This window comes from Chiroxiphia lanceolata, chromosome 1 (assembly GCF_009829145.1).
Source record: "Chiroxiphia lanceolata isolate bChiLan1 chromosome 1, bChiLan1.pri, whole genome shotgun sequence".
Taxonomy (NCBI): domain Eukaryota; kingdom Metazoa; phylum Chordata; class Aves; order Passeriformes; family Pipridae; genus Chiroxiphia; species Chiroxiphia lanceolata.
The window spans coordinates 14,162,798-14,175,472 of record NC_045637.1 but is presented as its reverse complement, the minus strand read 5'-3'; the positions used below and the strand labels follow the sequence as shown (position 1 = coordinate 14,175,472).

The window sequence follows — 12,675 nt, the reverse complement described above, 5'->3', positions numbered from 1 at the left end:
CTGTGCAATCTGCTGAATTATTCTAACTTCTGAGCACATATATCAGTTTGTGAACATTGCCTGTCCACGTTGCACCACCTGCAGACCTCAAATTTTGTATTCCATCAAACACATTAATGGATATTTTGAACCAGGAACATGACATAACCTCAGAAACTGCACTGGAAAAAGCCTTTTTAGATTTCCCCCCCTACTTCCAATTTTCTATTGGCAGTATCTTTGCCATATTTCCTTATCATATATTCAGTATTTCACTTAAATTCATACAGCAAAATATAGGATGGCAGAATTCCTTGACAATCTCTTGATTCTCACGTGTTACAGCTCTGCCTCAGTTCCGTGCCTGTATCACTGAACAATGCGTTCTCCCTCAGCCTAAGAGTGTAAATCCACATCTCCAAAAGTAGAAACTACACCAGCCTAAATTATCCATGACCTCATTTTTAAAACATAAATGCATCTGCCTTCACTCTCCCAAACAATGCCAGCTTTCATTGCTTATTAGCCCAGGTCTCCCACAAACACCCTTGGCACTGTTACATCACTCCTTAGCCAAGGGAAAAACACCTCAAAGTATTTCCATCGAGCTATTACTGCAGCCTCCCAGACTCTGCCTGTGATTCACAGTTCACGGTGCTCACATGACCGCTCGCTGCCTCACCAGGGGTGCTAAGCTGAGCTGCACACAGGGTTAGTCTACCCTCAACAGTCTCAGTACCTCATTCTACCCATGCTTAGGTTTCCGCTTGCAGCTTTAGCTCACCTAAGCTTGCAGTGGTTGCTAAGAGGAAACAAAACCAAGGCAGGCTTCCCTGGACGTGGCACAGCAGCAGATGGGGAGAGGCTGCGAGCATCACGTCTGAATCCAGGCACGTCCCTTAACATGTGTCCAAGTGCAACGATTAGCACAACTATTAAAGGGATGTGGTGTCTGAATAATAAAATAAGTATATGCATATTACAAAATACCTGAGGCTATCATGTTCCTATTCTACAGATAACTTGTTATTACAAAAACTACAGGATTCAACAGCAGGTATAGAATAGAAAAGTATTTATTAACTTTCATGAAACAAAATATGGCTTAAAAAAATCCTCTTGAGTCTCTCTTAAATTTTCACTCCCTGCTCTAAGAAGAAGAATCAGTCTCTCATGGAAATTTGGGAAAATTTAAAAAAAAAAAAATTAACCCAAATACAATCATCTTATAGAAAGCTATGTGAGCTCTGGGCAACAGAAGTCAACCAGTGCATGGAAATAAAACACTGCCTCTACATACATATAAAGGAAACAGATTAAAAGTGGCAGAGATTATTTTTCTCTATTATTAAAACATCTAAAAAATTAAGTTTTTAAATAAAACATTTCCTAGGTGTAAATAGTACACTGCATAAAACACAGCTAAAGAAATTTAAATGTATCCATCATTTTAAATCCCAGACCTAGTTTAATCTACTGACGTACTTCTCCAGTGGATTCATGAGCTGACCATATAGAATGCTTTCAAGCAAACCACCCCCAGCAGGAAGAAATATGTATTTTTCAGTATTTTAATGTTTAAGCTTTTTTAAATTATTTTTAAATTTTAGCAAAACCATCTTTCAAAAGCATATTCCAATGTCAAGCTTGAAGAAAAAATTCTGCCTCTGTCAAAATAATTCGCAAACTTTATTGGATTTTTAAAAGCCTGATTACAGGACAAAACATGCATTACGCATTTTGCTAAAATTCCAAAAACAATTGCAGAACTTCATCATATTCAAAGGCTCATGTCCATAATAAATACCATCAGCTTAAAAGCAGCTTGGAATTTTTCAAGAGTTTTAGTATCTGAAAAATGCAAATGTTATATATACTGTACTTTTAAAAGTCTGACATTACTTTGCAATGGTTAAAGCAAGAAACAGCTCAGCTGTAGTCTTCACTACAGAAAATCCCTGTCTTCTGAGGAGGTCATACAATACTGCTCTGGAAACAGCCTGTCACCAAAGGCCTAGCAATTGGCTCTGGCTTAAAACATACTCAGCCTCTAACATTCTTCAAAGGATTAAACCATAATTGATTCTGGCAATACACATGGTCATCGTGATGTGCAGGGGGTTGCCAGTGGACATGGGGCCCTTACATAAAGAGCCATTTTCTTTGTTTAAAATGGAAAAAGAGTGGGAGGTGTGGAGAACAGTGAAATACAAAATGAATCAGAATCATAAACCATATTTTTTGAATTAGATTTCAACAACCACATATGCAAATGGAAGGCTTCAAAGGTGGTAGAGGTTCTGAATTGCTAAGGCAATTCACTTATTCTTAGTTCCATAAAAAAAGATAGAAGCTACAGTTATATACATCCTTCTAAGCACTCCGAGAATATTGCAAGTTGAACTCCACAGAAGCCATTGATATCAGTCTGAAAGTGATGGGGAACGGATTGATCGTGCACTGGCTGGACTGTTAGAGAAAGCAAAAGGATCCTTCTCTTTTTCTTTAGTATCATGTTTATGTTTATGCTTATGCTTATGCTTGTGTTTCTTCTTCTTTTTCTTGTGCTCATGGTGGTGATGGTGGTGGTGATCGCTGTGTTTTGAGGAGTTTGATTCTTTACTAAACACGGAGAGTGGAGCTGCTGAGACAGGGTGCATGTTTATCTCTCCCGAAGATTGTTCTTTCCCTAAAGGAATAGATATAGTGGGATTAGAAAATGTTTAACCTGCATTGTTTCCAAAGATAAGAAATTCTGAAATATTAGATAAAGCCTACATTATCATTTAAACATGCTAACACAGAACCTGTTATGATACTTGTACCATTAACTTTTTGGTTTTTTCAGAAAAGGCTCTCAACATGCCATTAAAGTTCCCATACTACTGACAATTTTTACAGATAGTCCTTCCTTCCTCAACAGCATAAAAGTATCCCAGACAATTAGGAACTGTAAAGAGCTGAGAAACTCCAAGTTATACAAACTTCCTGAAATTTATTTTTGAACAGAGTAGGAAGGCCACTATACCCTGAATAATGCAAATGTAATTGTTTGTAAAAATTCTAGTATAAAGTGCAAGGCTGGCATACATTAAAGTGTGGCTTTGGGATGTGAACCCTTTTCAGTCAGGAGCTAATGCTCCCTGCAAGGACATACAAACTTTTGACTGTGAACAGAAGAATTAAACTGCTTTTTCTAAAAACTGCACCTTACAACCAATTTAGACTATTTGAAAGTTTTTACAAAGTTTTTTTCTTAAACAAAACCAAATCCCAATAAGGACAATTACATCGCCTTTGTCAATACATCTTTAACAAATACACTAGAACTACTTATATATTGAGCAAGCCTTGTATCCGAACCTGGGGAAGGAAAATATGATCTATGACATCTCAATCCAGGAATGACTTTCTCATTCTCTCTTTGACTCATTTAACATTTCAGTATTTCACATAGACTGCAATAGCTTCAATAGTAGGGATTAAAGGGCACTAATCTAAGGATAACTGTTAAAGAGCAGAAGTGCCTGGAAGGTAGGAAGGCTCAGATTCCTTTGGGCAGAAATTGAAGCAAATCACTCACAGTGCAAGAATGTGCTTAACAACTATATAAATGTAGAAAAGCAGTATCAGATTTTTGAAGGCAACTACTTCCCTAAGTTTTACTTAAAATTTATTTTCTTCACAGTTACTTTAAATATTTGGGGATTTCCCCACCCCCTCCAGTTTTTGATGAAAATATCTCCATTAAATAAAAAGGAATTATGTTTGCAATTATCTTTTCCTGTATATTTGAAAACATGTTTATTTTCCAGTACATCTTTTTGTTTGGCTGATTAGTTTTGTACTTCTAAAGGCAAGAATGATTAGTCTATGGTAATGATTCCTGAAAGTCTGAAGAGCCAGCTCCCTTGTATGACAAACAAGTATTGAGAACAATTTCTTTTTAGCCTTACCCAAAAGCTTAAGAACTGATTTAATCAAGCACATCTACAGGAAAGTTTCTAGATGGTACAGCTGTTCTAGTTTTTGTTTGTTTGTTTTTAAATATGTCTGGGAAAAACAAACTCTACATTTGTATGAAGTGTTTAGAAGTCAGAATAGAAACACAAAACATTTTTACAGTGAGGATGATCAACGACTTACTATGGGACACGGTGACATCTCTATTGCTTGAAGTCTTAAACAGCACAATTATGTCTTTCTAGAAATATGTTTGATCTTAACCACAAGACGTGAATATGGTGCAAAATAAAATTCTGCTGAGGTTATGAAGGAGGCTAGTCTAGAGTACAACAGTTTCCTATAAACTTAAAATCTCTAATATACAAGTATTTAAAAAAGCTTTATTTCTTATTTAAAAAGAACTATGCTGCAGTAAGCTTATGTCATCAATGCAAAGATTTATGGTTATGTATGTTATGGCAGATAGAAGACATACACACCGATTCCAACTTCTACTTGCTGACTTCACAGTTTCGACCATTTTTTTACATTGTTATCTGCAGCCTTTTTTGACAATGCAGACAGCGTGCAAGTATACAGCATTTGATGGGAAAAGATACCAAACTGCTTCACAGTGTAGCTATTTCCAAGTATATTTTTTCTTTTAAGGTATTCCTGCCTGTATCTAAACCTATCCCTGTAAGCTGAGCTCATTCATGTAAAGCATACAACTTCTAGTCAAGCGAACTTTATTTCTCGGCTGCAAGGATGCAAAGCCAGCCATTAAACAGAAGTCAAATGATGGAAAAAGGAGTATATCTGACTCAAGCCACTAGAAAAGGAAAGGGTGGAGGCTGTACCTCAGAAAACCAAAGCAGGCAGTATTTGACACCATTAAAATAGGCTACAGTAGTTAAAGGTGAACTGTGACAGTGACACAAGCAGAGCTCCCAGTAAGGCAGAAATAAAGGTCATGGCAAAGAGCCTGAAAAACATTGGTCAGTGTTCATCCACAGAAAATGTACAAAAGATTATCCAAAATACAGAAAACATTCTCACATGTTGTCAAGCCACAGGGACAAGATACATTAAAATATACAAGGCAAAACCAAGTCAACTTAAAAGAAAAGAAAAAACCCACACACATTACACAAACTCTTCAAACTTCCCAGCTACATTAGTTCCAAATTGTGGAGTTATTCTTATGAGTCTAGACACTACATCTGTAAAAACCTCAAACCAAAGCTAAGCCTCTAACCTTTAAAAAGTTTAACCCAACAGAACTGGTATAAAGACAGTGGCTTAAGTCTGCAGGGATGATGTAGCAGAAGTGTTAAGCACTAGTGAATGTGGAGGAAGATGGAAGATGCATCCAAACAGACCCTCCTGACTCTGTTGCATGACATGCAACTTGTGCAAGTTTCCTGCAGTTTACTGAACTACCAGCTCTGCTAAGGCAACAGTCTGTATTATCTACTTGTTACTTATTTCAGGTGACTTATTTTTATATAATAAAAAAATATATTAGTTAAAGCAGTTAAACACCATTGACTGGAGTAAGCTATGGAGCAAATTCAACTGCAGTTCAAGCTAACAGGACTGAAGAGGCGGTGGTGACCACCTAGAGAGGGAGGAAGATCTTCAAGAAGGGGAGAAATGGGATCCAACTGCAACTCAAGGGTTACTGACACTTAAGGAGACAGTCAATATTGGTAATATGGCACAGAAGTCAGTAAGAAATTAAAGAATGTCATTACAAAAATCTAATTCTACCAGCCAGCACTGAGTACACATAAATCTAATACTCAGGCAGCAGTGAGTACACATAAAATTTCTTCACAGAGGTCAATGATGACTCTAATTTGTTGGGTTTTTCTAAATGCAAGAATAACAGCTATCTGGAAAATTTCCTCCTACTGTTAAAGAGTGCTTTGAAACCAGGAATCAAATATATTGACCCTGGATGATGACTCCAAAAGATTGAGCACAAACTATCAAACTTGGTTGTGTGTTAAAATCCATAGACTTATAAAAGCTCTATAGAAAATGTTACAGATTTGTATCCATAAAATTCACTGTTAAAACTGCAGAATACTTTGTTTTCTTCCTTTTAATTAGCATCTACTTAAAGCCCATGCCAGGAACATGCCAAGCATAGTTAAGGAAAGCAAGGCTAAACAGAAGTTGCTTTACAGGGCAATATCATTATCCTTCTATCAACAGGAGTAGCAGGACTGCTGCAAGGAGGCAGAGAGCACTCCCTCTTCCTTCAGGGAACTCACTTCCTGGCAGAGGGAGTGGAACCTGAGTTTCTCAAATCACAGAAACACAAAATAAGTGGAGGGTGAGCCCAGGAGCTCACTTTTGAAGTGGTTAGTAGCATTCCTTGGAAGAAAATGCACATACATGTGTCTATCCACTTGGATCTCCTTCTGTTTAGGATGTGGAGATTCCAGTGTAATTACAGGTTTTGTGGTGTTCCAGCTAGCTGGGTAGGTGTTTAAAATTAGACAGAATTACAATCTGATGGGAGAAAGATCAGAAACTTGTGTACAATTTGTCATAGTCACAGTACAAATGCTGTGGATGTTGTGAGAGAGAATAAAACATGAAAACATAGATCTCTTATCTTAGTTTTAGAATAAAAGGGATTTAGATCCTGATAAGTTTTAAAGTCACATTCTCTGTCATAACACAAATTGTTGTTAGATAATTATAACATCCTGTTCAATTATTTAAGTAAGTTTCTTCTCTTTTTAAGACTTCTGAGCGCCTTAACATTGAACTATGTTGTTGGGTAGAGTGTTTTACCTATTTAATATTATTTTGTTATTGAACCTTTACAATTTGAGAATATGTAACTTGAGATTTTAACATGCCAGCAAGCTTTCATAAGATCTTTCATACAGTCCTATGTTTCTGATTTTGTGTAAAGAGGGTGGGACACCACATACTTAGAGCCTCTGTTTCTTTCCATGGACAATCAATGTCAAACAGCTGGCTTATACAGGATTTTTACAAATTAAAATGACCTTGTTTGAAACGACCCCATTTGTGCCATGATTTATTCGAACATCAGAGAGGGAGAAACCAAGTTCACAAATCACAGCAAAGGCTGAGCCCACAGGTCCAGTGTTTTGGCTGAGAACAGGCTGGTGCTCCAGAACTTGACACCAACCAGCTCTGGGAAGAAAGGGACATCAGCACAAGCACACAAGCACTTATATGTCTCTCCCAGGACTCAAAGAAAGCTTACCAATGAGAAGGATAACGCACTCCCTTTGCCTAGCAGTTGAACTGCAGCTCTGGCTAGAATTTTCTCTAAAGAAAGAACACTTAAAGAATGGAAAAAATCATAAAAACTGTTTCAAAGTTATCCTGGTTTTCCTTGTTTTTTTTTTTTTTTTTCTTTTTAGTGTTACCCTGGAAACATCCGAGACACACTGTTTTTTAATTTCATGCTGTGTTTATGCATCTGTTGAGCCATCAACAAAGCAGAAATAAAAAGTTACCAAGTATAAATGATTTCAAGTTTCCAGAATGCAAGTGTCTTGTAATTTGTCTAAAGAAGCCGAATTTTCAAAATATATATCTCTGAAAAAAATATCCATTTTCTTTCTAGGAGAGTGCTCTTTTAAGGTCCATGGGAGAAAATTTAAATTTTGAGGGTAAGAAGTAAGGGTCTAGTTAAAAAAAATAAAACCACCTAGAAGTTTTCTGAGGATGTGCTAAGCAAATCACATAGTTTGGCTCCAACATAAACATTTTAACTAGTTCCAATTTACAGTTTCATTTGATTTTATTTTTTAGTGGGCTCTATAACCAGATGGACAATTCCTTATACCTATACCAAAGGTATACCTAAAGTACTGAATAGGCAACCTGGTGATTTAACTAAAATATACTTTTAATTGGTAATAATTTTATTAATTTCTTCATTTGACTTTCATTTAACAACTATATTGCCTTGTGCTTACACTAAAATAACAGCTTAACTGTGGTGTTATTTTACTACATTTACTTTAATATTGTCTTGGCCAAGTCAGATATGGCAACACACTTTCTGAGCCCTTTTTAATTAAGAATGGTGTGAAACAAGGCTGCGTTCTCGCTCCTACCCTATTCACAATCTTTTTCAGCATGATGCTCCAAAGGGCCACGGCAGACCTCGATGATCAGGACGGTATCTACATTCGATACCGTACTGATGGAAGTCTATTCAATCTAAGGTGACTGAAGGCCCACACCAAGACCTTAAACCATCTTGTCCAGGAGCTGCTTTATGCTGATGATGCTGCCCTTGTTGCCCACACAGAAGCAGCTCTGCAGCATTTAACATCCTGCTTTGCAGATGCTGCTGAGCTCTTTGGGCTGGAAGTCAGGTTAAAGAAGACAGAAGTTCTCCATCAAACTGCACCTCAGGAAGTCCCCCATCATCCCCACATCACCATTGGCCAATCAGAGCTCAAATCAGTCCAACAGTTTAATTACCTTGGTAGCCTCATCTCCTCAGACGGTAAGATCGACGGAGAGATAGACAACAGGTTAGCTAAGGCATATAGTGCTTTTGGAAAACTCCACAAGAGAGTATGGCGTAATAAACACTTGAAGAAAAGCACCAAGATCAGTGTTTACAGAGCCATAGTGTTGTCTACTCTCCTATACAGCTCCGAATCATGGGTCATCTACCGCCACCACCTGCGTCTCCTAGAACGCTTCCATCAGCGCTGCCTCCGTACAATCCTTAACATCCGCTGGTCAGATTATGTGACCAATACATCTGTACTAGAGCAAGCAGCTGTCACAAGTATTGAGGCCATGTTACTGAGAACGCAGCTGCGATGGGCAGGGCACGTCTCAAGGATGAAGGACCACCGCCTTCCTAAGATCCTGCTCTATGGTGAACTTGCCACTGGCTGCCGCATGAGAGGAGCCCCGAAGAAAAGATACAAGGACTCCCTGAAACAACATCTCAGCCTTGGCCATACTGATCACCATAACTGGTCTACTCTGGCCTCCAATCGGGAGGCCTGGAGACACGCCATCTATAACGCAGCTGTCTCCTTTGAGAACTCACGCAGGATCACTCTCGAGGAAAAAAGGCAACGCAGAAAGAACCGTGTCTTGCAGATTACACCATCTAAGGAGTCTTTCTGCTGCGCCTTTTGCAATTGGGTATGTCTGTCACGTATTGGCCTCATAAGCCACCAGCGTGCCTGCAGCAAATGTGGATAGTGCCTTCCCAAATCTTCGTTCGCGAAGCCCAGCCATGACTTTAATATTGTAGACATTCTAGTGAAATCCCTACTTTAGAAAAAAAGAACATTTAAATCAGCAAGTCAATTCAGAATACTTTATGCCTCCAACAGTTTCAGGTAGTTCACTTGAAAATTTGCTATCCTTATCCATCTTCTGGGTTTCAGAGTGATCAGTTGTTTTCTCAGAGATAGTCACAGCTACAATATTATGTTTTTATTAAATCATGTAGTTGACACACTGCAGCTACACACTGATGCAATTCTCACTTACACTGTCACTATCTGCAGTGCTTTTGTTTCTATTAAAGCTGCTTTCTTTACTTTAGGATAAAGCACTGGAAAACACCCTTTGTTGTGAAGTGTACAATTAACACACACTGTTTCAGTGAAGCAAAATTATCTACAGACCCTCAAAGCCTATGAGTTACCATTTTTGAAACAGTTACATCTTGCGTAATAAAGTCAACATGTGTAATGGCTACTACCAAACAGATACTATATTAATATTATATGTTATTAAAAGGTATTCTAATAGAACAGTTGTAACAACATTTTCCTCCTTAGATAGTAAAGCAAAAATTCATCATTTCAATGGTGCCCTCATATCCAAGAACTGTTCATTTATATATTTGTCTGTGTGCTGATGTTTCCACAGCCCTTTTTGGCAGAGAACCACTAATGGCTGAACTTTGATGTACTGCTGTGCTTACAGCTAACTCAGGGAACTACATAGCTGCAGGACAGGGCTTCTTACACAGTTCAGACTGGATTTCTATTTACTACTGCATTTCTATTTACTGCTGCATCCACATTCAAAATGTGGTGACTTGCACCTCAGGCTCAGATCTGCTGTTGGACATGTACTCTTTAAATATAATAACTACAGTAGTTTACCTCTACATTTTACTGCAGCATGTGCAGTATGTCCAGTTTCAAACTGTTCCAGAAAAAAGTCAATCCAGATAAATCATAATTTCCTGAAAGTGTAGACAGTAACTGCGATAAACAAAACCACAATTCAATCAACGTGTATGTGTGTGGCCTAGACCTCCAAAGTTTCATGTACATCTACATAGTAAACAGAGCAACCTACAAGGTCAGCAGTGGAAATTTCCAATTTGATTATCCTGGAAAACTACAAAAGTATTAACAGAATAGCCAAAGAATTTGTTTGATCTGAGTCTGAATACTCAGGATGTGTCCTTGAAGCCCACTGCCTCTGAATGTGATCAGAAAAAGGACTGCCAATGCACAAAGAGAACATTGCTGTATTTTCTTTTGTTTCCTTTGTAGAAATAAAGACAAGAGAGAATTGGATACTGCTTTTTATCAACTTTCAATCCATCAAAACTAGCTGGGAAGTTCTAATTAAGTGTTTATCAGTGATGAGCCATAATGATACGTAACTTCACTGGCAGATCACGCAGACTGTAGCCAGGTATTTATTTTGAAAGCAGAAAAGACCAGGCCAATCAACAACCACTGACAGATACAGCAAAAACCTTTTAAAGGTTACTTCTGACGTACTGTACTATCAGATTAGTGGAATACCGAAGTAAAGAAGTGTATCTTTACAGATAAAGATACAGATTTCACTGAAGTCAACAACACATGACAAGTCACCTTACAGTTTGAGAATTCAAATCTGCTGCTTACACAAAATCTGATTTGAAATTCTTTTGATCTTAAGAGTAGGGAGCATTCCTACTATTCTTGATGATTTAGTAGCAAATAAAATCTGTTCTCACATTAGAAACATGACCTTGCACAGCTTTGGAGGCTCAAAGGAGGCTACCAAGTTTCTAGTCCTTAGGGCAGATGAGTAATCAGCACAATAGCTTCTTCAGACAGTTCACAACTGATGTTTTGTTTGTTTTAATAATTTCTTGAAAAAATGCTTAGATTCTCTTATAACTACCAGAGTCCACAGTTCTATTATCATGGTCAGGATGCTTTAGTAGGATTTGAAACATTTATTTTCTATATGAACCAGGAAAGGTGCTGTAATTACACCACTGAAACCTGTAATCCAGCAATAGTTGTATTACAAGACTTCTTTTATTGTCTCAATCCTAACCTTTCATATCCATAGGCAGAAGCATACAATAAAAAACTCCTACAAACTTTTAAAGGAAAACAACATTTTCCTGGCTTTACAGGGGTTACATCAACTTGAACAAATCAAAATTATCATTTGGGGTGGTGTGCGGAGTAAAAAAACCAGAACAACAACCCAACAAAAAACCACAGATACAGCAGGACTCAGACCCAACATGAACTTCCTCCTGGCAGCTGCTGTTCGCAGGCCGTGTTTGGCTGATGACCTAACACTTCATGTGACATGTGGGGACATAACCCACAGCTGTGGGAGGAAAACTGCATAAGGACTAACAGCTCACTCCTTCCAAGTACGAGTCACAGAACTAAGGCAGATACAAGATCTTACAGATTTACTAAGATACTGAGACCATTTCTGAACCTGTTGTCAATCTGTTTCACAATAATCACTCACTGAATTGCACCCACCCTCCATCATTGTTGCAAGACCTCAAAGGCCCTCAGGAAACATTATCTGCAACTCCTTTGTAAAAAAAAAAAACTCCTATGCATGAAAAAATTATTAATTTATCCTTTTATTTTTCCCCATCTGTTTCTCCTCAGAAGTATATAATTTCCTAAAGATGGAACTATCTTTATTTACTCAGTCTGAAATTCATACATCTCTGCTTCTAAGAAAAATGGCATGAATAAGAAACAGGTGAAATTTTAGAAGCAAAGATTATGTGAAGTGGAACTGTTTCTAACCGTACAAACAAAAAAAAAAAGAAAAAATAATCTGAAGTGTTTCAAATAATGCTTTTCAAAGGCTTATTATTTAAAATGAATTCTGTTGCAAAACCTGGCATTTGTCTCATTTTTATCTAGGAAAGAAAATGTATTCCAGTGTGCTGAATGTCTAAACAGCAGAGGTGAGAAGGTCATTCAGCACACAAGTGAAACTTGAAGTAGCTTGTATCTGCTGTAGGTCTGCAAAAGCAGCAGTCAACTGGCCATTACTCTGACTCTTGGTCAGACTTTACCCTTTCTGACCCCTAGTGCGAACTTAATTTGCAACAGTCCTGGAGCACAGAGCTGGCACACACAGGGTCCTGTAAGTCCTATTTGTGAAGCATTTGGCAGAGTTTTGTTTATGACTTGATATTCCATAGAGTGTGTAAATCTAGTAAAAAAATCGTTGCAAAATATCATGTAAGAGTTATAAATATAATCCTCAGTGGATCAGCTTTGCAGTTGCTTGCCCTGGATGCATCATTCTTTGCCGTAACAGAAAATGTGATGGTTGACCATAGCTCTGAGAACAAAATTCCAAGGAGCTCTGAGGTTTAAAGCAAAGGTTGTGCAGACATGAGAGCAACCTATATGCAGCCTGCCCCTTTACTCTGTTGAAACAAGGCAAAAAGTTGTGAGTTTTGCTACTCTACATCTCTAACAG

The 12,675-nt window shown here is 37.8% G+C and overlaps 1 protein-coding gene across 3 annotated transcripts in view; it reads right to left on the bottom strand.

Moving 5' to 3' along the window:
- Window positions 1-1,037: 1,037 nt before the first annotated feature.
- TAF2 (TATA-box binding protein associated factor 2) overlaps window positions 1,038-12,675 on the bottom strand; it is a 67,850-nt gene continuing 56,212 nt past the window's right edge. For all 3 annotated transcript variants that reach the window (XM_032685504.1, XM_032685513.1, XM_032685524.1), the window contains one exon: window positions 1,038-2,668. In XM_032685504.1, coding sequence (XP_032541395.1) covers window positions 2,403-2,668 — 266 coding nt within the window. In that variant the 3' untranslated portion in view covers window positions 1,038-2,402. The remainder of the gene's footprint in view (window positions 2,669-12,675) is intronic.